Raw genomic sequence first — 22,392 nt, 5'->3', positions numbered from 1 at the left:
TAGTGGTTGAGTCAGGATTATGGAAGAGAAAAAAGTGTTTGGAAAAGAATTCCAGGAAGAGGAGAGCATAAGCAAAGGTTAAGAAGCAAAAGAAACAGCTTAATATGCACAGGTAGCAACAAGCAGCTTTAAAAAAATTGGAGCTGTAAGTGGGGCATAGAGTGAAGTCAAATGAGTCTGAAGATAAGCTAGTTTCCCTCAGCGAAAGATCTACATCAATCTATCATTGCATTCATTTATAAAATCAGTATCTATAGATAACTAGGTGCCAGTTTCCAGCCTAAGTGCCTTTGCACTTGCTAACCCTTTGTCTGAAACAGCATTTCCTAAATAGTCTCAGGTCTCGGCTCAATTATTAGTCTCTCGGAGACGCCTTCCCCGCCCCCCTTACTTAAAAAGTCTCCACGTGGTCACCTTCTATGGTATTACTGTTTTGCTTTCCTTATAGCACTAAACACATTATGAGATTATCGCCTTCATTTGCTTGTGAGGTAACTACAAGTCAGGCCCCCCTAGAATGTAAACACCAGGCAAGTAGGGACCTGTTCACGGTTTCATCCTTAGGGTTCTAGCAAGCCAAAACGTCCAGCGCATCTCCGGGGACCCCAACGCAGCTCCGCGCTAGGTCAGAACTGAGCATGCGCAGGGGGAGGGGCACTAGGCGCCTCGGGTTCGCGCAGGCCCCGCGCAGGCCCCGCCCGTGCCCCGCTCTGTCCCTCCCTCTCCCCGCCAGGGTAGCCGTTGCACCCAAATACTCGCAGCCGGTGCTTCCGCCCAGACGCGGTTGGGCACGCCTCGGCGCCGGGAATCGGGGCTACCCCCCAGTTTACCGGTCCGGCGCCAGGATGGCCCCCAAACTTCCAGACTCTGTGGAGGAGCTCCGCGCCGCCGGCAACCTGAGCTTCCGCAATGGCCAGTTCGCCGAGGCCGCCACACTCTACAGCCGCGCGCTACGGATGCTGCAGGCGCAAGGTGCGACCCCGGCCCCCCATTTCGCCGCCAGGCTTCCTTCTCCCTCTTGTCTCCCCCGACCCCAGCTACCCAGACGTCGCTCTGGCCCTGTCGGCCTAGGGCTTCCTTACCCCGAGGCCGACTGGCCAACCAGGCCCTCCCACCACCCGCCCATTCCTCCCCCTTCCCCCAGCTTGGGCATCCTACGAGAAACTTCCTTAGCCTTTCTTTCCACTTTTATTATTATTGTAACATGGTTTTATTACTGGTTCTTTGTGTCTGTGTGGATTTTTTTAAAATGTATTTATTTAGTTTTGGCTATGTTGCCGCGTGCCGTCTTTTCTCTAGTTGCAGCGAGCGGGGGCTACTCTTGGTTGTGGTGCCCGGGCTTCTCATTGCGGTGGCTTCTCTTGTCGTGGAGCGCGGGCTTCAATAGTTGTGGCTTGCAGGCTCAGTAGTTGTGGCACACAAGCTTAGTAGCTCTGTGGCATGTGGGATCTTCCCGGCCAGGGCTCGAACCCGTGTTCCCTGCATTGGCAGGCGGATTCTTAACCACTGCCCCACCAGGGAAGACCTCCTGGTTCTTTTTTACTTAATGACATAACAGGAACATATTTCCATATTAATAGATATTTTATCATTTTTTACAGTGGTTAAAAAAACATTAAATTTACCATCTTAACCATTTGTAAGTGTAGAGTTCAGTAGAGTTAAGTATATTCACGTCGTTGTGCAACAAATCTCTGGAACTTTTTCATCTTGCAACACTGAAACTCTGTACCCACGGAACACTAATTCCCCCTCTCCCCCCAGCCCTTGGTATCTACCTTTCTGCTTTCCATGTCAATGATTTTGACTGCTTTAGGTACTTCAAACGAGTGGAATAATACAGTATTTGTCTTTTGTGACTGAATAATCTCTATGACATTATAATCTATGTTGTAGCATGTGACAGGCTTTCGTTCTTTTTAAGGCTGCATAATATTCCATTGTGTGGATATACCACATTGTCTTTATCCATTCATCTGTTAATGGACGTTTGAATTGCTTCCACCTCTTGGCTATGATGAACATGAATGTGCAGATATCTCCGAGGCCCTGCTTTGAATTCTTTTGCATACATACCCAGAAGTGGGATTGCTGGATCAGATAGTAATTGTATTTTTAATCTGAGGGGGCAGGGAACCTCCATACTGTTTTCCATAATAGCTGTACCATTTTACATTCCCACCAGCAGGGCACAATGATTCCAAGTTCTCAGCATCCTTACCAACACATCTTATTTTCTGTTCTTTCGATAGTGGCCATCCTGATAGGTGTGTGAGCTGCCTGCTTTTTAATTGTCCTATTGGACCCCATTCTGATATTTAGGCCTCATTCTAATCCCTGAGGCAACTCTCATTCTCCTCAACGGGTCAGTCTTTACTTAAATTAACATTTGTTCAGCACCTGTACGTAATGAGTGTATAATAAGATGGAGAAGGTCCTTGCTCTCAAGGGTGATACATCCTTGTTGGTGAGGGAGCCACAGGTGTGATCTTAAGCTAGTAAATAGCAAACAACAACTGTGCAATAATGATCAGGGCTATTGAAGAAGACAGATGTGATGCTGTGATAGGTTTGACTGGGGAGCTCCTTTATGAAGAATGGGAGGTCGAAGACAACTTCTTTGCAGAAGTGACATTTGGGGTGATATCTGAATGGTGAGAAGAAGCCAACTGCACAAAGTCTTGGGTGCCGAGCATTCCAGGTTGAAGGAACCGTAATTTCAAAGGCCCCAGACAGAATCAGCGGGTGTGTTCCAGGAGCCAAAGCACAGGGAGCCAGTGGAGGAAGTAGTAAGACTTGGTCAGTTACAGAGAAAGAACCTTATTGTGTAGGCATTTTACATAGCAGTTCATGGTAAGGAGTTTGGGTTTTATTCCCTGATGGGAAGCTACTGGAGAATTTTCAACAGAGGAGTAACCTTTTGTTACCAGTTCTCCCAGCCTCTGGCTCATTTCAGCCAACAACAGCCTTTTGCCCAAAGCCTCTCCAGAATGTCTTGTCCCAGAGCCTCATTGGAACCCCTTTCAGCCCCTCGTTGGTACCTCTTTCCCTTTGCCTTCCTCCTCTTTCTCATTTCCTTGGCTAGCATTTGTTGAGTACTTGCTAGACATTATAGACATTACCCCCTTTTTTTTTTTTTTTTGCGGTACGCGGGCCTCTCACCATTGTGGCCTCTCCCGTTTTGGACCACAGGCTCCGGACGCGCAGGCTCAGCGGCCATGGCTCATGGGCCCAGGTGCTTCGCGGCACGTGGGATCCTCCCAGACCGGGGCACGAACCCATGTCCCCTGCATCGGCAGGCGGACTCTCAACCACTGCACCACCAGGGAAGCCCGACATTACCCCTTTTTATCTTCATACTAACTTATGGGTAAGACGCTTTATAGGTGAGGGATCCAGAAGAGTTACATTGCCTCTTCTGGGCTGACACCGTGAAGACATGTCAGAGGCAGAATTTGAATGTGGGTCTCTCCGATTCCCAAGTCCAAGTTTTTAATCATTTTGCTAGACTTTTTTCCAAATCCTCTCTAAGTTCCAGTCTTTTTTGTTTGAATTTTTGCAGTTTCAAGCCACTCTTTTGCCCCACTGCCCCATCTTTTTTTCTAGAACACTTCTCTGTAGGCCCAGCTCTTCATCTCAACTTAATAAAGTTGTTGAGGAATGTGAGGTATTGATATTTCTGCCTTCTTCTTTCATCCTACCCCAGCTGGCCTGGAAAAACTTGTCTTTTTGTATGGATTTATTCTGGGCCCCAAGAAGAGGTGGCCTGATGTCTGGATTCAGCAGGGGACCAGAATTTGGTTCTGATCCTGCTACTGATTTTCTAGGTAATTTATGGGCAAGTCCCTTGATTTCTCTGATCAGTTTCCCTGATCTTGAGAGCAGGGAGCAACCTAATACAACAAACCCTTCCAGCAAGTCTGTGAAATGATACCTTCATCCGATAGGTGAGCACATGTGATCAGGGGGATTGAATGACTTGTGCAGGATCACAGGCTGGATTGTAGGTTCTGATGCCCTTTCCACCACACCACTAATGTTTTCTGAGCAACCGTGCTCTGGTAACTTGAGATGGATTGCAAGTTTTGAATACTTCTGCTTGCTTCTTAAGGGCAAGGATGTATTTTGCTTATCTCTGTACTTTGCTATCTCACTCAGGGCCTGGCAAAAATAAGAGAAAAAAGAAGATAATTTTATTATATTTGGTATTGAATGAAAGAGGTCATGCATCAATATGGTAACATGATACTTAGCGAAAAAGGCAAGCTGCAGGAGAGGCAAAATGATGCCACTTAGGGAAAGCTTTAAAAGGAAGTGGACTTCGCTGGCGGTCCAGTGGTTAAGACTCTGTGCTTCCACTGCACTGGGTAAGGGTTTGAGCCCTGGTCGGGGAACTAAGATCCCATATGCCGTGCGGCATGGCCAAAAAAAAAAGGAAAGTGATATTGTGTCTTGCCTGTGAATACCTATGTAATAAAGATAGACATACATGAGAATGTGACATACCAACTTCAGGATTATGCCAACCTCTGGGGGACTGGGAAGGGGGCAAAGGGAAAAGGGTGGGGATGAGTGGAGCTTTAGTCGTATCAAAAACAAAAAGGTGGAAACAAATAGATTGTATGCTGAGTTTAGTGATGAATATCCACTATCTGTTATACTGGTTTCCGTATGTTTCACAATTTTCAAAGGAGAGCTTGTTTTCTGTTGTTCTGGGTATATGCCTGGGATCGGAATCACTGGGTCAACACTTGACAGTTTCCACTTCTTATTTGTTTTCATTATGGCTCATGCTAGTGGGTATGAAGTGGTTGAAAAATTATTTTTAAAGATGAAAATCCTTGTGGCCACAGTAAAGGACTTGAGCTTTCTGAGATTCCTAAGGATAAGGACTGCCTTTAGGGAAAGGCAGTAATGATTTCTTCCCCATGGCATAGCTTGAGCCCTTCCGCTGATTAAGTTCTCTGCAGTCCTGCCAGACCCAGAGGACTTGGCAAAGTCCTCTCTGAGAAGGTAGAATTAGTTTTTTGTGTCCCCATAACACTTGTTCGGTCCATTTATCATAGCATTTATGACATTTTCGTCTCTTTCTTCTTTATTGGATTTACACGCTTCTTGTACTAAAATTAACACACACACACACACACCCCAGGTAGTTACAACATGGATTTACACACACACACCAGGTAGTTACAACATGGATTTACACACACATACCCCAGGTTGTTACAACATGGATTTACACACACACACACACACACACACCCCAGGTAGTTACAACATGGATTTACACACACACACACCAGGTAGTTACAACATGGATTTACACACACACAACCCAGGTAGTTACAACATGGATTTACACACACACACACCCCCCAGGTAGTTACAGCATGGATTTACACACACACACACACACATACACCAGGTAGTTACAGCATGGATTTACACACACACACACACACACACACACCAGGTAGTTACAGCATGGATTTACACACACACACACACACACACACACACCAGGTAGTTACAGCGTGGATGTACACACACACACACACACACACACCGGGTAGTTACAACATGGATTTACACACACACACACACACCCCAGGTAGTTACAGCATGGATTTACACACACACACACACACCCCAGGTAGTTACAGCATGGATTTACACACACACACACACATACACCAGGTAGTTACAGCATGGATTTACACACACACACACACACACACACACACACACACCAGGTAGTTACAGCATGGATTTCTTTGAGCTGTTTCATTTTGATCTTTGGCCTGGTACCACGTTCAGTGCTGGGCTGAGTGAATGAGCAGATGCTTGATTCCCTGTGAATGGCAGGAAGCTGGGTGTTCTCACTCCCTTGCCAGACTTGCCAGCCCATCAGACCACCAAGCCTGATTGTGTCACAGTCATCTCTGCTGCCCTTTACTAAAGCCCAGAGAGCGCAGGGTGTGGATGCACTCCTGATATCCTGAGGCATCCGTTTCCCAGCCTGTTAATAGTTCACTTTCTGCTTCCACTTGGGCAGGTTCTTCAGACCCAGAAAAAGAAAGCGTTCTCTACTCCAACCGAGCAGCATGCCACCTGAAGGACGGGAACTGCATAGACTGCATCAAGGACTGCACTTCGTGAGCGGGCAGGGCTGACTTTGGGGTGCTGGGGGCTCGGGAGGGGAGGCTGGGCTTCTCTGGTCCCACCAGGTTACCTCTGCGGCAGATATTAGGAGCTGTCACTAAGTGTCAGCAGGTCACTGAGAATAGGAAGCTGTCTTTGGTCCTTGTGGCCCCTGACTTGTGTCTTTGGAGCCTCAGCTCTGCTGCTGAAAGGAGTAGGGTGGGCAGTTAGAGGTCGGCCTTTAAGGCTTTGTGAGATCTGGGACCTGGGAATGAGGTAGAGTTGCAGACTAGTGACTGGCTTGCTCAGGTTTCTTTCTGGGGTGGATGTGGGTGAGAGAGGGAGGGAGGGAGAGAAAGAAAGAGGGATGGAGCTTAATAGATAACCTCGAAAGAAGTAAGCAATGACCAGGTGTAGAGGACGTTAAACAGTTTTTCATACTTTCTTCTTCAAGCCAATCTGAGATTGCCTTCATGGTCATCGCTAAACTAGCACATGTACCTTAATGTGTTCTCAGGTCTGATATCGTGTGACATTGCCTTAGATTCATGCCCTGGTGATAGGTGGGAGAGGAGGAGAAGGGTGAGCGTGCTCGTGGAGCCTGTGCTTAGTTGATTTTACCAGGCCCTGTGCTAGTTTCCTTCGTGGAGCACTCATAAGCACTCTGGGGGGTAAGTCAGCCATCCTTCCCAGGCTAGAACTGGATTGTGGAGGATTGAGGCTGTAGAGTGATTTGCCTGGGGTCACATGGTTAGTGGCAGAGGTGGAATTCAGACACTGCTCCATCTGACTCCAAAGCCTGTTTGTTATTCCCACTTGGCCACGCCCTATAGAAACATAGAAGCATGAAAGCTACAAGACACTTATTCTTGATTTCGGGGGATTGCAGCTATGAAAATCGATGCACACGCGCACACATTTCACAACAGTAGTGGTTCTCTGCCCTCTTTCCCTACTCCACTTCAGTCTAAGTTGAAAAGTCCCTCTTCTAAGACTTCACCGTCTAGCATTGTCTTGTCAGAAATGACCTCCCGCGTACTGAGTGCTGCAGACACCCTATCTGGAAGGAACTGCGGCGGGGAGCCCTGGTGACTCGGCAGCCCGATGACATTTCTGCCTCCTGTCCTAGAGCGCTGGCCTTGGTCCCCTTTGGCATGAAGCCCCTGCTGCGGCGAGCGTCAGCCTACGAGGCTCTGGAGAAGTACACCCTGGCCTACATGGACTACCTGACCGTACTGCAGATTGATGACAGTGTGACGTCAGCCTTGGAAGGCAGCAGCAGGTGAGCCCGGGCCACTGTGGTCAGTCTCTCTGAGACGTCCTGTCCTCCCTGATTAGCTTGGAACCATTGCTTTGGTCGTCTTCTGGGAGGATCCCTTTGGGCTAGCCGTAGAAACTCATAATGAGCATGTGCAGAAAGTGTGGAAGGACAGTCTCTGCTGTTGTATTTTAGCAGGTTCTTAAGGGGTCAGAATTACTGAGTTGTGGGGTCTTGGGGGTTTTTGTGTGTTTTTTTTTGCCTAGATGCTCAAATGCGTTCACACAGTCGTACTTAATTGAGCTCTGTTTAAGCCGGGTTCAGTGGGGATACCGATATAAAAAAGATGGACCCCACTTGCTCCAAAGAGCTAACTAGAGTGGGGAGAGTAAGACACAGAACAAGCAGCTGTCACCCCAGGCTGTAGGGCTGTTGTTTGTGGATATGGTTCAGTATATTGTACTGTGACCCCTTCACAAGGCCCGTCAGGTGAAATGTCTTTCTGGTCTTCTGTACTGATGCCCTCATTTGGGTAACTGGTCATGTTTCCCCTCTTTGCATGGTCTGTTAGAAAGCCAGACACCACACTAACAGAAACCCTGAACAGGACTCCATGGTATCTGTTTAGTGCATCCTTTCTGGCTTGACTTGTTTTCTCTCTGCTTCCTCTTAGTCTCTGTCATTCAACAAAATCTGCCACTTATGTACCAGAATTTGCGCTAGGGCCTGGGCTGATGACTGAGACATACCTCTTCCTGCCCTAATAGAGCTCCTGGTCTCCAGGAGGATGGCAGTCAGTCATAGGCAAACCTGCCGTGTGATGAGTGCTGTGGTAGAAGGCACCTAACAGCCAGGGGGAGTCCAGAGAGGGCTTTCCAGAGAAGGTGAGCTGAGACAGAGAGATGAATAGTGCTCTGGGCCAGGGGCCAGCAAGGAGCACGGGCAGCGTGTGAGGTGGGTGAGTAGGAGGCGTTAGAGGGATTGCGAGAAGTCCACTGCTGCATGCGAGCAGCTCGGCTCAGGAAGGATGGTGAGGCCAGATCACACAGGGCCTTGTGTCCAGGGGCTTGGATTTAATCCAGACACAGTGAGGCATCGTGAAAGGGTCTGTAGCAGGGGGGCAACATGAGCAGATTTGAGAGAAAAGCTGAGTGGCTGCCCGCTGTGTCGACCATGAAGGAGAACAGAATAGGAATGGGGCGGGCAGTAATCCAGGAGAGATGGTGGATAGAGAACAGTGGGACCAATCCAGGGGACATTCAGGTGGTATTTCAACAAGTGTTGGAGGTTGGAGGGTGGGGGGAAGGGAAGAAGAGAGGAGGCATCCAGGTGGTTGACACCCTGAGTTGGAGGTGACTGTGGGGCGGAGACCAGAGAAGCAAGAAGCCGGCTGGGCATTTACATGCATTTGGAGCAAAGGAGGAAAAATACGGGCCGAACATAGAGATCTGAAGGTCATCAGCATGGAGGCGGCTTGAGGTTGTGGGAAAAAAACAGAGCACCACAGCAAGTGTGTGGGGGGAAGAGGATGGAGTTTGAGGAATCCAGCATTTGAGGGACGTACAGAGGAACAGCAGCAGGAGTGGGAGGAGGACACCAGAGCATTTAGCATCACGGAGGCAGGAGCATTTCAGGGGATGACGACGTCATTCGGATCAGGTGTTTCGATGAGCTTACGTAGACTCAGGGTTTAGGAATGAAGTCACTGGTGATTCTGATGGAAGCAGTTCAATGGGATCCGAAGCCAAATGGCAGTGGGCTTAAGGAGCCTGGCTGGGAAGGGGCAGAGCGGTGTAGCTGCTGTGTCAGGGGTCTGTCCGGGAGGAGGGGGCTAACTGCTGAGCGTTGGGGTCGGTAGAGAGATAGGATGCAGGTGTGGGAGAGGGCGGTGCGGCCCAAGAGAGGCGGGGAAGGATGGATCCCGAGCCGAGGTGGAGGGATTGGCCCTGTCAGCTCTTCTGTTTTGATGGGAGAGAAATAGGAATTGTCGTGTGCCCGTGCAGGTAGGTTTGTGTTTAGGGTGTGAGGAACTCCAAGGAGGAGGGTTAGGGAGCACAGTGGAGGAGGGTAGAGTTTTGAAGCAGCTGGGCCGATCAGAAAAACAGCTTTGGGGGCTTAGAGCCCCTGAGTATGTAGTGATACCAGTCTGTGAGCTCTTCATTCTAGTAACACAGGAACATTGTTGTAGGAGCAGAAGTTACAGTCAGCTTCATGTACTCACTCAGCACCTACTTAATGGGCCCTCGTGGGTACCAGGTAATGTGGCAGGTGCTGGAGATCAGTTAACGAAACCAGCATGGTCGCTGAGCCTAGAAGGTGGGAGTGGGGAATGGGAAGTGGAGGAGATTCTTCTGGGGGGAGGGGAGAGCACATGCAAAGGCTTGAGCGTGAGGATCAAGAGGCAGTGTGGCACACGATAAAACCGGAGGGGTGGGAGGGCACCAGGCCTCAGGCCCTGCCAGCCTAGTGAAATGGGAACCACTGAAAGATTTTAAAATTTGAATGACGTAAGATTTGCATTTTTAAAAAAGTCTCTGAGCGTTAATCAAATGTCAGGTTTTTGCATGGCCTTGTAATAGATTCATTAAGAAAATATAAAACGTGTGGTTCTTGGGGCATGCATGGTCCCTTGGGGGTCAGGTTTAATTACCTTAGCAAGCACCACATCATCCCTTTGAAGTTAACGTAGTGTGACAAGCGAGGGCCAGGCAGGGAGGGAGTGTCGTGGTGGCCGACCTGAGAAGACGTGTATGGTGGCAGGCTCCTGTTCCTTTCCTGCTGCGAGTCAGAAGGGTACAAAGAGATGGTTCACACCAGGGGCAGATGATAACTGGCTCTCGTATACCTCCTTTGGGCTTACGAGGGGAGGAATATCTTCCCGACCCAGCTGGAACCCTCTCTGCGATCCTGCCTGCCTTTCCAGAATGACCAGAGCTCTTATGGACTCCTTTGGGCCCGAGTGGCGCCAGAAGCTGCCCTCTGTCCCCTTGGTGCCCGTTTCCGCTCAGAAGAGGTGGGAGTGTTCGCCTTCGGGATACCGCAAAGAGACAGCTAAAAGCAAATCCAAAGAAGCCACAGCAACAAAGAGCAGAGGTAAGCTGTGACTTCCTGCCCAGAGAGAGTCCAGTCTCCCCAGAGCCACTTTCTTTAGAGTAATCCTGTAAAAATTGGCCTCGTGTAAGATGAGTTCTTTTTAAAATCCTATAAACAAAGTAAAAAACAAAACAAAAAGGGCTTAACCTCCTAGAGATTGTCTCCTCAGCTCTACAGTGGGCGATGAGAACGCCTACCCCACAGGTGTAGGGATTAGGCGATGTGAGGCTCGTTGAGCTCCCAGCCTGGCGCACAGGTATCCGATGTTAGTTCCCTTCTCATTCCTCCGGCAGCATTTGGATGTATCATGTAGGATGTTTTTGGTTGAAAGAACAGGAAAACTTCATGTGGTAAAAATAATAAAGAGAATTTATTGGCCCATATAACTGAAAGGCCTGGAGTTCAGGTTCAGGCATGGCTTGCTCCAGCAGCTCACTACATCATCAGACTCTGGCTCCATTTCTCTGCACTTCTGTCTGCGCTCTTCTCTAATGTGTATCGTCTTTGTCTGCAGGCAGTCTTCCCTCCAAAGTAGTACAATAGCTGTAGCAGTTCACTGACTCGCATCCATGTGCCATGCCTCATGGCCCAGAGGGAGAGAAAGAGTTCTTTTTCTGATAGCTACCTAAGAGAGGGTTTCTTTCCCCCAAATCCCTAGCTCCGCTTTTCTTAATTCATTTTGGCCTTATGTGGTCACAGGCCATTCCCTACACTAGTCACTGTGACCAGGGCTTGAGATTTTGTGATGAGCTCGGCTCTGTGCCATCTGCTCCACCTCCATAGCTAGAGGAACGCACACACTGTATGAGTCCCTGGAGGAGGATGAGTAAGAGACGGGAGATAAAGCCAGGTAGCCCCAAACAGGAGACTGTCCACCTCAGCTCTATAAAAACAAGAGGCCCTTCTCCAGGCAGGGGCAACTGGAAACTCTTAATAATGCTCCAGGGGAGTCCTCCCAGCCCAGCAAGTGAGGTATTGAGGATGGGAGGTGCAGAGGAGGCGGGGCTGGAGCCTTGCATCGGGCGTACAGGAGGGCAGGAGTCGTTCCCCTTCCCAGGAGGAAACCTATCTGGCCGTGGGGAGAATTCCCTCCCTAGAACGAGAAAGTGGGGCGCTAATGAACTCGACGCCTTCAGTGCACCTACCATTTACTTCACTCTTTTGTTGGAGTCACAGCCGGGTGTGTCCCAGGCCCTGTGCTGAGCAGTGTGGCCCAGAGAGGCCCTTGGGAAGCTCTCGGCCCGGTGAGAGACTGAGACGCATAAACAGAGCAATTTAAAAGACAGGAGGAAGGCCAAAACATTAATGCGTCGAAACAGTCCCGAGAAGGAGACCACCGTAAAGACCCAGGTTTCAGGAAGGCGTGAGTATTGGGCAGGGAGTAGGAGGCATGAGTACTAGGAGGGAAGCCTAAGGAGCTTCTTCTGAGATTAGAGTGACTTAGATAAACAAAGTGTACAGGAGGTAATAAAAACGTAGCGGTGGTTACCTTAAGAGGTAGTTGAGGTTGAACTAGAACCAGGTGTTTATTAGTATCTGTGGCACGAATAGATCAACGAGCTTAAGTGAATGCAGGCCATGATACAGCATCACCCACGTGCCCGTCATTTTAAAGAATGCTCACCTCCCTATTAACTCGTTTTGTTTGGTCCTGATAATGACAGAGTGACTCAGGCAGGGGAGGGATCACTCTCCTGACTGCACAGATCGGGAAACCAAGGCCCAGGGAGGTGAAGTAATACGTGGCATTATGGAAGGAACAGGGTTGGGCTTGGAGTCCAGAGTTCTCTGGGCTCTGCCCCTTGGAGCTCCTCAGCCTTTCCTGTGACACCATGGTGTGGAGAATTAAGGAACAGATCCCTATTGCTTAGTGTCTGATGGAGCACAGAGTAACCTTTCTCTCCACGGGCTGCCCCCGGAGGCCACATCAGAGATGCCCAGCCTTGCCTGCTACTTCTGTGTCTACACCCCTTCTCGCTGCAGCTGCAGCAGTATGGGTTGGCCTGCACTGTTGTCTAAGCTGTGGAGCCATCCCTCCTTTTCCTCCTCTATAAAAATGCTGGGTTAGCCTCTGGGGGTAACCTTTAAATGTAAGACTAATCTCCCCAAGTCTAAAAATGCAATAATCCCTCTCCCCTCCCCCAAACAATTTAACTTTTTAAAATCAGGAGGTATCTTACAATCAGTGTCAAAAGAAACTTTCCTGCCACCACTTCCCCTACCCCAGCCCTCTGAATTGTTATCAAATACACAGCATCTTGAATTGAAGAAGCCATCGAGCCTCTCGGCACGGGAGAGAGGAAAAAGAATTGCTAGTGGGACTCTGGCTGGGCTTTCCAGCTGACTTGGACCCCACCACGTGTTGTTGGTGAGATAGGTTCCTATCTGCTCACTCAAGTCCCAAGCCGGGGCTGAAAGCTTTATGTGTGTAAAGGGCTTCACATGAGATGCATTAAAACGAACATACAAAAAAAAAAATATATAAAAAAAAAAAAAACGAACATACACTTAAGAGCTACGCAACGGCAGTCCCACTCCTAGAGAATCGAACACACGTTCACATAAAAGCTTGTCCACAGATGTTCACAGCATCATTATTCACAGCAGCCCAAAAGTGGAAACAACCCAAATGTCCCTCAGATGATGATAAACAAAATGTGGTATATCCACACAGTGCAACATCATTTGGCCGTAAAAAGGAAGGAGATGCTGATACATGGTACAACACAGATGAACCTTGAACACACCATGTGAAGTGAAAGAAGTCACAAAAGAGCACATATTGTATGATTCCGTTTAGATGAAATGTCCACAGTAGCAAACCCTGAAAGACGGAAAGTAGATTGGTGGTTACCGAGGATGGGGGCAGGGGAATGGGAGGGACTGCTAATGGGTATGGGGTTTCTTTTGGAGGTGATGAAAATGTTCTGGGATTAGGTAGTGGTAATGGTTGCATAACTTTGGGAATACACTAAAATCAGTGATTTGTATACTTTAAAATGGTGAATTTTATGGTAGATAAATTGTATCTCAATAAATTTTAAAAAATAATAATAAAATACAGGAGGAAGAACAGGTGCTTTAGAGTCGCTAATGTTTGAGGAATTCAAATTGGGAACTGCCATCACTGTGCTTGGGAGAGCTGGGGAAAGGCTCCTGGAGGTGACAGGTTGAGCTGGGCCTGAAAGGGTGAGCTCTTCAGGCGCGAAGGGAAGGGGGTTTTTGGCAGAGGCAGTGGAAGGAGTGAGAGAATGAAGTGGTGGGGCATCGCTGGTGGCTAGCGGGCACAAGCATGGGGCAGCGTGGGGTGTGTTGCAGAGCCGAGGTGAAGCTGAGGGTGTGTGCGCATTGCAACCCACTGGCTCTGCTTCTAGAGAAACTCGTGCACGTGTGCACAAGGAGACATGTACAAGGACGTTCAGAGCAGAGATGCGGTAAGAGGGACTTCCCTGGTGGCGCGGTGGTTAAGGATCCTCCTGCCAATGCAGGGGACACGGGTTCGAGCCCTGGTCCGGGAAGATCTCACATGCCGCGGAGCAACTAAGCCCGTGCCTCACAACTACTGAGCCTGCGCTCTAGAGCCGGTGAGCCACAACTAGTGAGCTCGCGTTCCACAACTACTGAAGCCTGTGTGCCTGGAGCCTGTGCTCTGCAACAAGAGAAGCCCGCGCACCACAACGAAGAGTAGCCCCCCTGCTCGCCGCAACTAGAGAAAGCCCACGCAGCAACGAAGACCCAACGCAGCCAAAAATAAATAAATATATGTATTTTTTTAATTAAAAAAATTTGGTAAGAGCGAAAAGCAAAATAACCCAAGTCTCCATAAACAGTAGAACGGATAAATCAGTTGCATTGCAGCAGTGAGAATGAATGAAGCAGTTACAGGTATGCATCCACACAGATGAATCTCAGGAATATAATTTTGAGGGGAAAAGAATACATAGAATTATGTATTCCTTTATGTGAAGTTCCAAAGCAACGTAAACAATAAGTAGTTTATAGATACAATTGTAGATATAGTTAAACTAACCAAGAAAACGGGGGGGTTGGTGTGCACGGAATTGGGGACGATGGTTTCCTCCCGGGGTGGGTTGATTGTGGGAGAGGCTCACAGGATTTCAAAGGTCTTAGTAAATGTTGTTTCTTAAGGTGAGGGATGAGCTCAAGGGGGTATTAGTTTTATTCCTAAAACCTTACCCTTGTCATAAGTATTGAGTATTTTATAAAGATAGCTTTTAAAAATTGAAAAAGCAGGTTATATGGGAGCTGGGGCTGGAATAATTAACTGGGGCGGTGCAGTGGAGGGCCCCAGGGCCAGGTGGAGCAGCAGGCATTTCACCTTGTTCTCTCTTTTTCTCCCTTTCTCCCTCTCCCCACCCCGCCACCCCGAAGGCTGGGGCACAGCTGCAGGTGTCGAGTTGGGGAGAACACTCACAGGCTCAGACCAAAACAACTGAGGAGTAGCAGATACCTCTGCCCTTTTCTGGAAGCGCAGGATCTTCACCCATTTTTACCAGATGCTTGTTTATTTAAATACTTTCTCACTCATTCTCCTACTTTAAGTTTATAGGGTGCTCTGCACTTTCTCCTGTTTTCTCACATTTCATCCTAACAGTAGCCCTGTGTGGAGTAGATGTTGCCCCCAATGTATTGGCGAGCAAATTGAGGTCCAGAAGCATTAGGTAGGTCACACAGGACTTCAGCTACTGAGTGGCAGTGCTGAGGCCAGAACCTGGGTTACTTTTTATTGTGTATTTATCATTGTGTGTGTAAAAGTATGTTTATATCAGGAGTCCCGATCTCTTCCAAAGGAAAAACTGTTTAATATCCCAGAAGCCACTGATCGGGGGTCTCATTACTCAGGCAGGATGCTTTACACAGTGCAGGAACGCTCTGGGGAGAGAGCGTTGTAGACGGCTTAGAAGAGACGCTGCCCAAGAGATCTCCTGGAGCTCAGCTGGGCACCTGCTCCATGGTTTTTTCCTCTTCTGAATTTGTATCTAGTGCCTTCTGCTGGGGATGTGGAGAGAGCCAGAGTTCTGAAGGAGGAAGGCAATGAGCTTGTAAAGAAGGGGAACCATAAGCAAGCGATTGAGAAGTACAATGAGAGCCTCTGGTTTAGTAACTTGGAATCCGCCACGTACAGCAACAGGTACCTTCTACGCGGCTGGCCTGGGAGATTTCAGGACACCGAACATTCTCCCGTAGTCTTCTCTTAGACTGTGATGGGCTCTGCATCCCAGCATTTAGTCAGTACAGGCATACCTCGGAGATATCGCAGGGTCAGTTCCAGACCACCACAGTAAAGCAGATATCGCAATAACTCGAGTCACACGAGTTTTGGGGTTTCCCTGTGCATCTAAAAGTTACGTTTACATTATACTGTAGTCCGTTAAATGTACAATAGCATTATGTCTGAAAAACGACATACGTACCTTAATTTAACCATACTTTATTGCTAAAAATTGCCAGTCATCATGTGAGCAAGTCGTAGTAGTAACGTCAGAGAACACTGATCATCACAGATCACTGTAACGAGTACAATCATAATGAAAAAGTTTGAAGTATTGTGAGAATTATCAACATGGGAAACAGACAAAGTGAACAAATGCTGCTGGAAAAATGGTGCCAGTAGACTTGCTCGATGCAGGGTTGCCACAAATCTTCAATTTTGATATCTGCAAAATATCTGCGAAGCACAGTAAAACGAGGTATGCCTGTGGGCGTTGCCAGTGGCACTCACTCTCTTAAAGGGCAGAAACTGAGGGGTGCCCAAGGGGAGCCTGGGCTTTGTTCGCCCCCCCACCCCCCAGATTTTCATTAACCAGAAACACATAGGACGTGAGTAAAAGCTATGGGCTTGCTATGCAAACACACCCCCAACACCAGTATCAGAGCCTCTGCACCTTCCCCGACTCTCACCCCGTGGGCTTCTCCAAGACCCTCTGGTTAGAAGTTTCGGCACTGTCTGTCTGCGAGCACCAGGGCAGAACCCAGGGTATGGATTAACTATTGCCTGGCCTGAGCAAGAGAGGAGGGTCCAGTCTAGCCTGAGGGGTTGGACTTAAGGTGCTATAGAAGGGCCTGCGCCCTGAGCTGCTGCCAGTGGTCGGTGATTCTTTCCACCAACAGTGAGAGCCTGGGAGGCAGGGTACTGTCTCTTTATTGTGTAGGAGTCCCTGCTCAGCAGTAGCCCTCAAAGGTATTGGTAGTAGATGCTCATCTTGTTTTAATGTTGAGAAAACCAAGGCTCAGAGCAGGAAGGGCTTTTCCTCAGCTCACCCAGCCGGTAAATGGCGGAGACAGAATTGGAACCTGGCTCCAGTGAGATCTGTTAGTTTTACTGTCAGAAGCTTGAAACATTCAGCAAGGGACCAGATCTGATCCAAACATTTGTTATAAGTCGCTAATAAATCTTGTGAGTCTGTTTCTCCTTCCCAACATTACTCTTTATTTCAGAAATCTTGGGTCTCCTATAGGCTCACCGTTCCTTACCCAAAATTCTTGGGATAAAATGTGTTTCCGATTTTAGGAAGGTATCATAGTGCATATGCCGAGTCACATAACACTCCAGCAGGGTCTGGGCATCTCGCAGAAGTTAATCGTTAAGTGTTTCTGCAGTGAAACATACGGAAATTCCAGGATCACGTGGAATGGTGTAAAGAAAGACTAAGCAGCCTCATGTAAGTTCAGGTCAGGTTTTGCTGCCAAATGAGTTGAAAAGGGAACTTTTAGTTTTAAAGCATGGATTTTGGCATTTTGGATCTGTGGTTTTACTGGCCAATTGGACCCAGGTGCCTCAGTCAGCCAGGCTAACTCGGGAAAAAGGGCTGCAGCCCCTTTGTTCATGTTTGTGCAGCAGCATCTTTTTTTTTTTTTTTAATTTATTTATTTTTGGCTGTGTTGGGTCTTCGTTGCTGCGCGCGGGCTTTCTCTAGTTTCGGCGAGCGGGAGCTGCTCTTCGTTGCGGTGCGCAGGCTTCTCATTGCGGTGGCTTCTCTTGTTGCAGAGCATGGGCTCTAGGCACACGGGCTTCAGTAGTTGTGGCACGTGGGCTCAGTAGTTGTGGCGCGTGGGCTTAGTTGCTCCGCGGCATGTGGGATCTTCCTGAACCAGGGCTCGAACCTGTGTCCCCTGCGTTGACAGGCAGATTCTTAACCACTGCACCACCAGGGAAGTCCAGCATCATCTTCTAACTCCTCTTTCTGTGGGCTCTCTGGCCTTGCTTATTACCTCATGTTGCTGGAGACCTCTATTAACCCATTTTCCTGGATTTTTACCACATTCAGGACAGTGTTTCATTTAAACACTGATTTTATTTAAATACTGATTTTCATGCAAATACGTCTGTGCCACACTGTTAATTACTATTGCTTTGCAATATATCTTGTAGGGCTGGTCTTTTCTTTAATCTTCTTAATCAGAGTATCCTTGGCTATTTTCCCAGCTTCGATCTTCTAGCTAAACCTTAGGTTCACTGTGATAAATTCCAAACTGTATCTTGTTGGGCTTTTGGTTGTAATTACATTGTAATTACATTGATTGTATAACTTTAATTTAGAAGACTGAATGTAATTACATTGATTGTATAAATTTAATTTAGAAGACTGAAAACTTTATACAGATCAGTTTCCTATCCATTGTGGCGGAATATACCACATCCTGGACGACATTTTAATGCTCCACTTCATACATATGCACCTGTATGGACCAGTGCATCATCTTAGGCTCCGGTTCTGTCTGTACAGTTGATCCCTGAGTGGATATCACTGTCAGGTACTTGGCACCTACAATTTGCCAGGCCCTGAATGGACCTCCGAAGAGTCTCATTTAGTACTCACAGCAGTCCTTCAGGTTAGTCCTTCAGGTTAGGTCATGGTCCCAGATCATTTAATTTTAGAATTAAATGATCATAAAGTGAAACAACTAATGCATGGTGGAGCTGTGATTTAAGTCAGGTGTTTCTACTCCAAAGCCTGAGTTCCCTTTCACTCACTTGTCTTGTCTCCTTCATAATGAAAACCCTTCTGATTGGATGCAAAATCATTCTGTTTCCCAAAAGCCAAGGGTGTTTATTTTATAGGCCAAAGTTATGCGTTTTTCACATCTTGAATATAATCTTTGGAGTTCACATGTTATTTTCAGTGCAACATTTATATTCGGAAGTCACCAAATAGTACCTAATGCTTATACTGTGGTTCCTCTACTTCCCAGAAATTTGGTTAATTCTTTAAATTACCAGAGTCCATTGAGAGAACACGTTAGTTTCCTTAGAATTCTTCTATGTTCAGATTTAGATCAGGGACGACTATTCTGAAACTTAGTGGCTGACAACAGCTGTTTTATTTTGCTCATGACTCGTGAGCCAGGAATTCAGAAAGGGCAGTTCTTACTCCAGGTCTGTCATTCAGGGTCAACAAGATGGTAGCTGGGACTGGAGTCATCTAAACGCTTCTCCTGCGTATCTGGCACCAGAGCTGGGATGATTGAAATGGCTGGAGAATGGAACTGATAGAGCAAGCCGGAGCCTTTTTTCTTCTCTCCTGGCAGCCCTGTCACATATGCTGGCTTGAGCGTCCTCACAGCATGGTGGCCTCAGGGTAGTTGGCTTCTCGCATAGCAGCTAAAGGCTCCAAGAGCAAGTGTTCCCAGAGAACAGGCTGACGCTACAAGACCTCTGTAGCCTACCACTGGGACTCACGTTCCTCTGTACTCTGTTGGTCAGAACAGTCACAGAACCTGCCTACATTCAAGAGGAAAGAACATAGGACCTCTTCAATGGGAAGAATGCCACAGAATTTGTGCCTGCTTTTAAATTGTTACAAGGAGAAGCTTATTCTAAGTTGATTTATAAGTTCCATGCAATCTCAGTGAAAATACTAGAATTTTTTTACATTCTTGGTAATAATTCCATAATTTGTCAGGAAAAAAATAACAGCGTCAGAGAATTTAGATATGATAAAGTGTGGGAAAAAGAGGAATTATCCAATAAATGGTGTTGGGTTGGCTGGAGAGAGTTCAAAAGGAACCCGAATCCCTACCCTCACTCCTTATTTTAAAATAAATTCTAAGTGGATCACAGTTTTAAATGTAAAAAGTAAAACCATTAAGTTCTAGAACAGTGTGTGGGTTAATTATCTTGCAGTGGGGAAGGTATTTGGTGGTAGTGGAGGGGGACCCACAGAAGTCATTAAAGAAGTTGGATAAATTTTATTTCATAAGATTTAAAAATCTTATGTAAAGACACTCAGCTTTACCTATATTTAAAGCAACTACATTAAAACAGATGCTGTTTTCTTCCATATTGGCAGAAGTTAAAGGTTGAGACCCAGCGTTGGTACAGTTGCAGGAAAATAGTCTCTGTTAGTAACTGTTCTTAAGTACACTTGCCCCTTGCACAAGGCGGCTGTTGGGGGCACCGACCCTCCTTGCAGTCAAAAAATCTCAGCATACTTTACAGTCGTCCTCTCGTATCTGCGGTTCTGCTGCATCCATGGAGTCCACCAAATGCGGATGGTGTAATACTCTAGAATTTGCTACTGAAAAAAATCTGCATATAAGTGGACGTGCGCGGTTCAAACCCCTGTTCCTCGAGGGTCAGCTGGTTTTTGGAGAGCAATTTGGTAATAATCAAAAATTTAAATGTATGTACCTTTTGATGCAGCAGTCGCTCCTAATAGGCGTCTAAGATTTATGCGCAAGGATGTTCATGGTAGCATTGTTTATTTATAAACTGGAAACAGTGGAAAATGTCTACTGATAAGGAATTAATAAAATAAATTATGGTACATACAAGTGAATACTATGTATCCATTAAAAAGTGAGATGGAATGGATATCTGTTTTGTTTTTAGCGATTATCTTTGGGGGAAAGGACTAAAATTGAATGAGAGAGATACAAATATATACTTTCCCCCCGCCCAGTTGATGCAGAATGTGAAAATTTTCAAAATGTAAGTTGAATGAATTATGTATTGAACACCCATATACTTCCCAGTTAAATTCATAAACATTGTTATAAAATCAAGTACGCTTCAGTTAAAAAGAATATTGTTGTATTTGCTTTGTCACTATAGCCATCTATTGATCCACTTTATCATCTTTGATGCGTAAGTTGTAGACATCTTTACATTTCACCCCTAACACGTCAGCATGCCTGCTATTTACTTAGAGCCCGGTATTTGTTTTTTTTCTTGAGGTAGATAATTTTTTATCAAGGGGAGCGTTTCGGGAAGCCTTTTATAGCTTGAAAGAGTACAGTGTGGGAGTGTGAGGCGGAGAGAACAATAGCACCGAACACGGTCAGGATCTCGGGTCGTTCGAGCCCGGGTTGAGTCCCAGCTCTGCCCCTCTGTAGTGGTGGAAGCTTGGCGCGTCCCTTCAACCCTCTGAGCCGCGTCACCTCTGCAGAAGGGGGCTGGGTGGCTGTGAGGACTGAGGGAGGTAGGAAGCACCCAGCACGGTGCGTTCGGGGAGCTGCAGGGCGCTCCTCAGGCCGCTGCGTGGCCCGCTCTTTCCCCTCAGGGCGCTGTGCCATCTGGTGCTGAAGCAGTACAAGGAGGCCGTGAAGGACTGCACGGAAGCCCTCAGGCTGGACGGAAAGAACGTGAAGGCGTTTTACAGACGGGCTCAAGCCTACAAGGCACTCAAGGTAAAGAGGTTCTGGCCGGAGGCACCAACAGGGCTCCAGCCAGTTGTGCCTGTGCTGGCACTTCCAGAGCACGGCTAAGGTGAAGCGTACCTGCCACGTGCCTTCTCGTCCAGGGGCCCGGGTGCTCCGGGCAGGCCTCCAGGCTGGGGTGCAGAAACCCTCTGCGGGCTTAGCAGCGGTCCCCACCCCCGCCTGGTCTCCCTGGGCCAAGGCTCCATCCCCACACCCTCTCTCTCCTCTCAGGACTATAAAGCCAGCTTTGCGGATATCAACAACCTCCTGCAGATTGAGCCCAGGAACGGTCCCGCACAGAAGCTGCGGCAGGAGGTTAACCGGAGCTTAAACTGAAAACCCAGAGGGGCAGCAGGACACCTCTGCCTGACCACCTTCCTCCGTGCCTGCTCCCGGGACCCGGCATGCCCCAGAGCAAGCTCCGAAGCACCCTCGTCTGTCCCTCAGAGATGTGGTGGCCTCCCACCCCTCAAGAGGACTTGCCTGTTTGCATTAAGCTCAGGGTAGTCAAAAACAAGACGTTTTGTTGGAAAGGTCTCTCCCTGTTCCGAACTCCCTGTGCTGCAGACAGCGAGCGGGTCACACAGACAGGTCCTCATAGGCAAAGCTCTCGGCTCTGTCTCTGCCCAGCACGCTCCAGAGCGAGTTGCCCTTCCGGCGTCACCAGGCACCCTCACTGTGGTCCACCTGAGCAACCTGGGCTGGGGCGTGGGGGGCACCGCGAAGCCCTGACCCGCCTACACCCAAAGCAGCCCGTTGAGCTGGTCTCCAGCGCTGCTGTCCCTGCCCGGTCCTTGGCACGGCGCTCTGTGTTCTAAGCCCCAGTGCCTTTTGGCCGAGCCCTCCTTTGGTGGGGATGCAGGACCTGGCCCTCGGCCGGCTTTATCTGTGGCTCTGTGCTGCCGCCCCCTGCGTGGAGGCGCCTGAGCTGTTTCAAGAGCCAGAAGGTGTGGCTGCCACTTCGGAAGGCGAGACAGGGAGAAAGGCCTCCTGGAGAGTCAGTGTCCTTCCATCCCGGGCAGGGACCCCTCGAGGCTTCTTAGTTCCTTGTAATATGTTGACGTTAATCTGAACTGAACTGACTGATTCTGTTGAACCCTGTGTTGAAGCTACTGCATTAACGTTTTCTACATAAATGTCTGTTGTACTTTCATTTATGCTTTTGCAGTTTTGGTTCATTTCGGAACTTTGCAATAATTTAAAAAAAGACTGCTTATGGAGCACTCATCCATTCT

General features: G+C 48.0%; 1 protein-coding gene across 1 annotated transcript; it reads left to right on the top strand.

Annotated features, from left to right (window-relative positions):
• The first annotated feature begins 728 nt into the window (after positions 1 to 728).
• Positions 729 to 21,493, top strand: TOMM34 (translocase of outer mitochondrial membrane 34). Its single transcript, XM_065892753.1, has 7 exons — positions 729 to 972; positions 6,059 to 6,158; positions 7,274 to 7,426; positions 10,326 to 10,495; positions 15,500 to 15,647; positions 21,019 to 21,145; positions 21,389 to 21,493. Exons 1-7 carry the CDS (start codon positions 846 to 848, stop codon positions 21,491 to 21,493), a joined length of 930 nt encoding a protein of 309 aa, XP_065748825.1. The 5' UTR covers positions 729 to 845.
• Positions 21,494 to 22,392: the final 899 nt, after the last annotated feature.

The sequence above is a fragment of the Phocoena phocoena genome, chromosome 15 (genome assembly GCF_963924675.1).
Source record: "Phocoena phocoena chromosome 15, mPhoPho1.1, whole genome shotgun sequence".
NCBI lineage: Eukaryota > Metazoa > Chordata > Mammalia > Artiodactyla > Phocoenidae > Phocoena > Phocoena phocoena.
The sequence above is the reverse complement of the archived record's forward strand: the minus strand, read 5'-3'. Positions and strand labels throughout refer to the sequence as shown.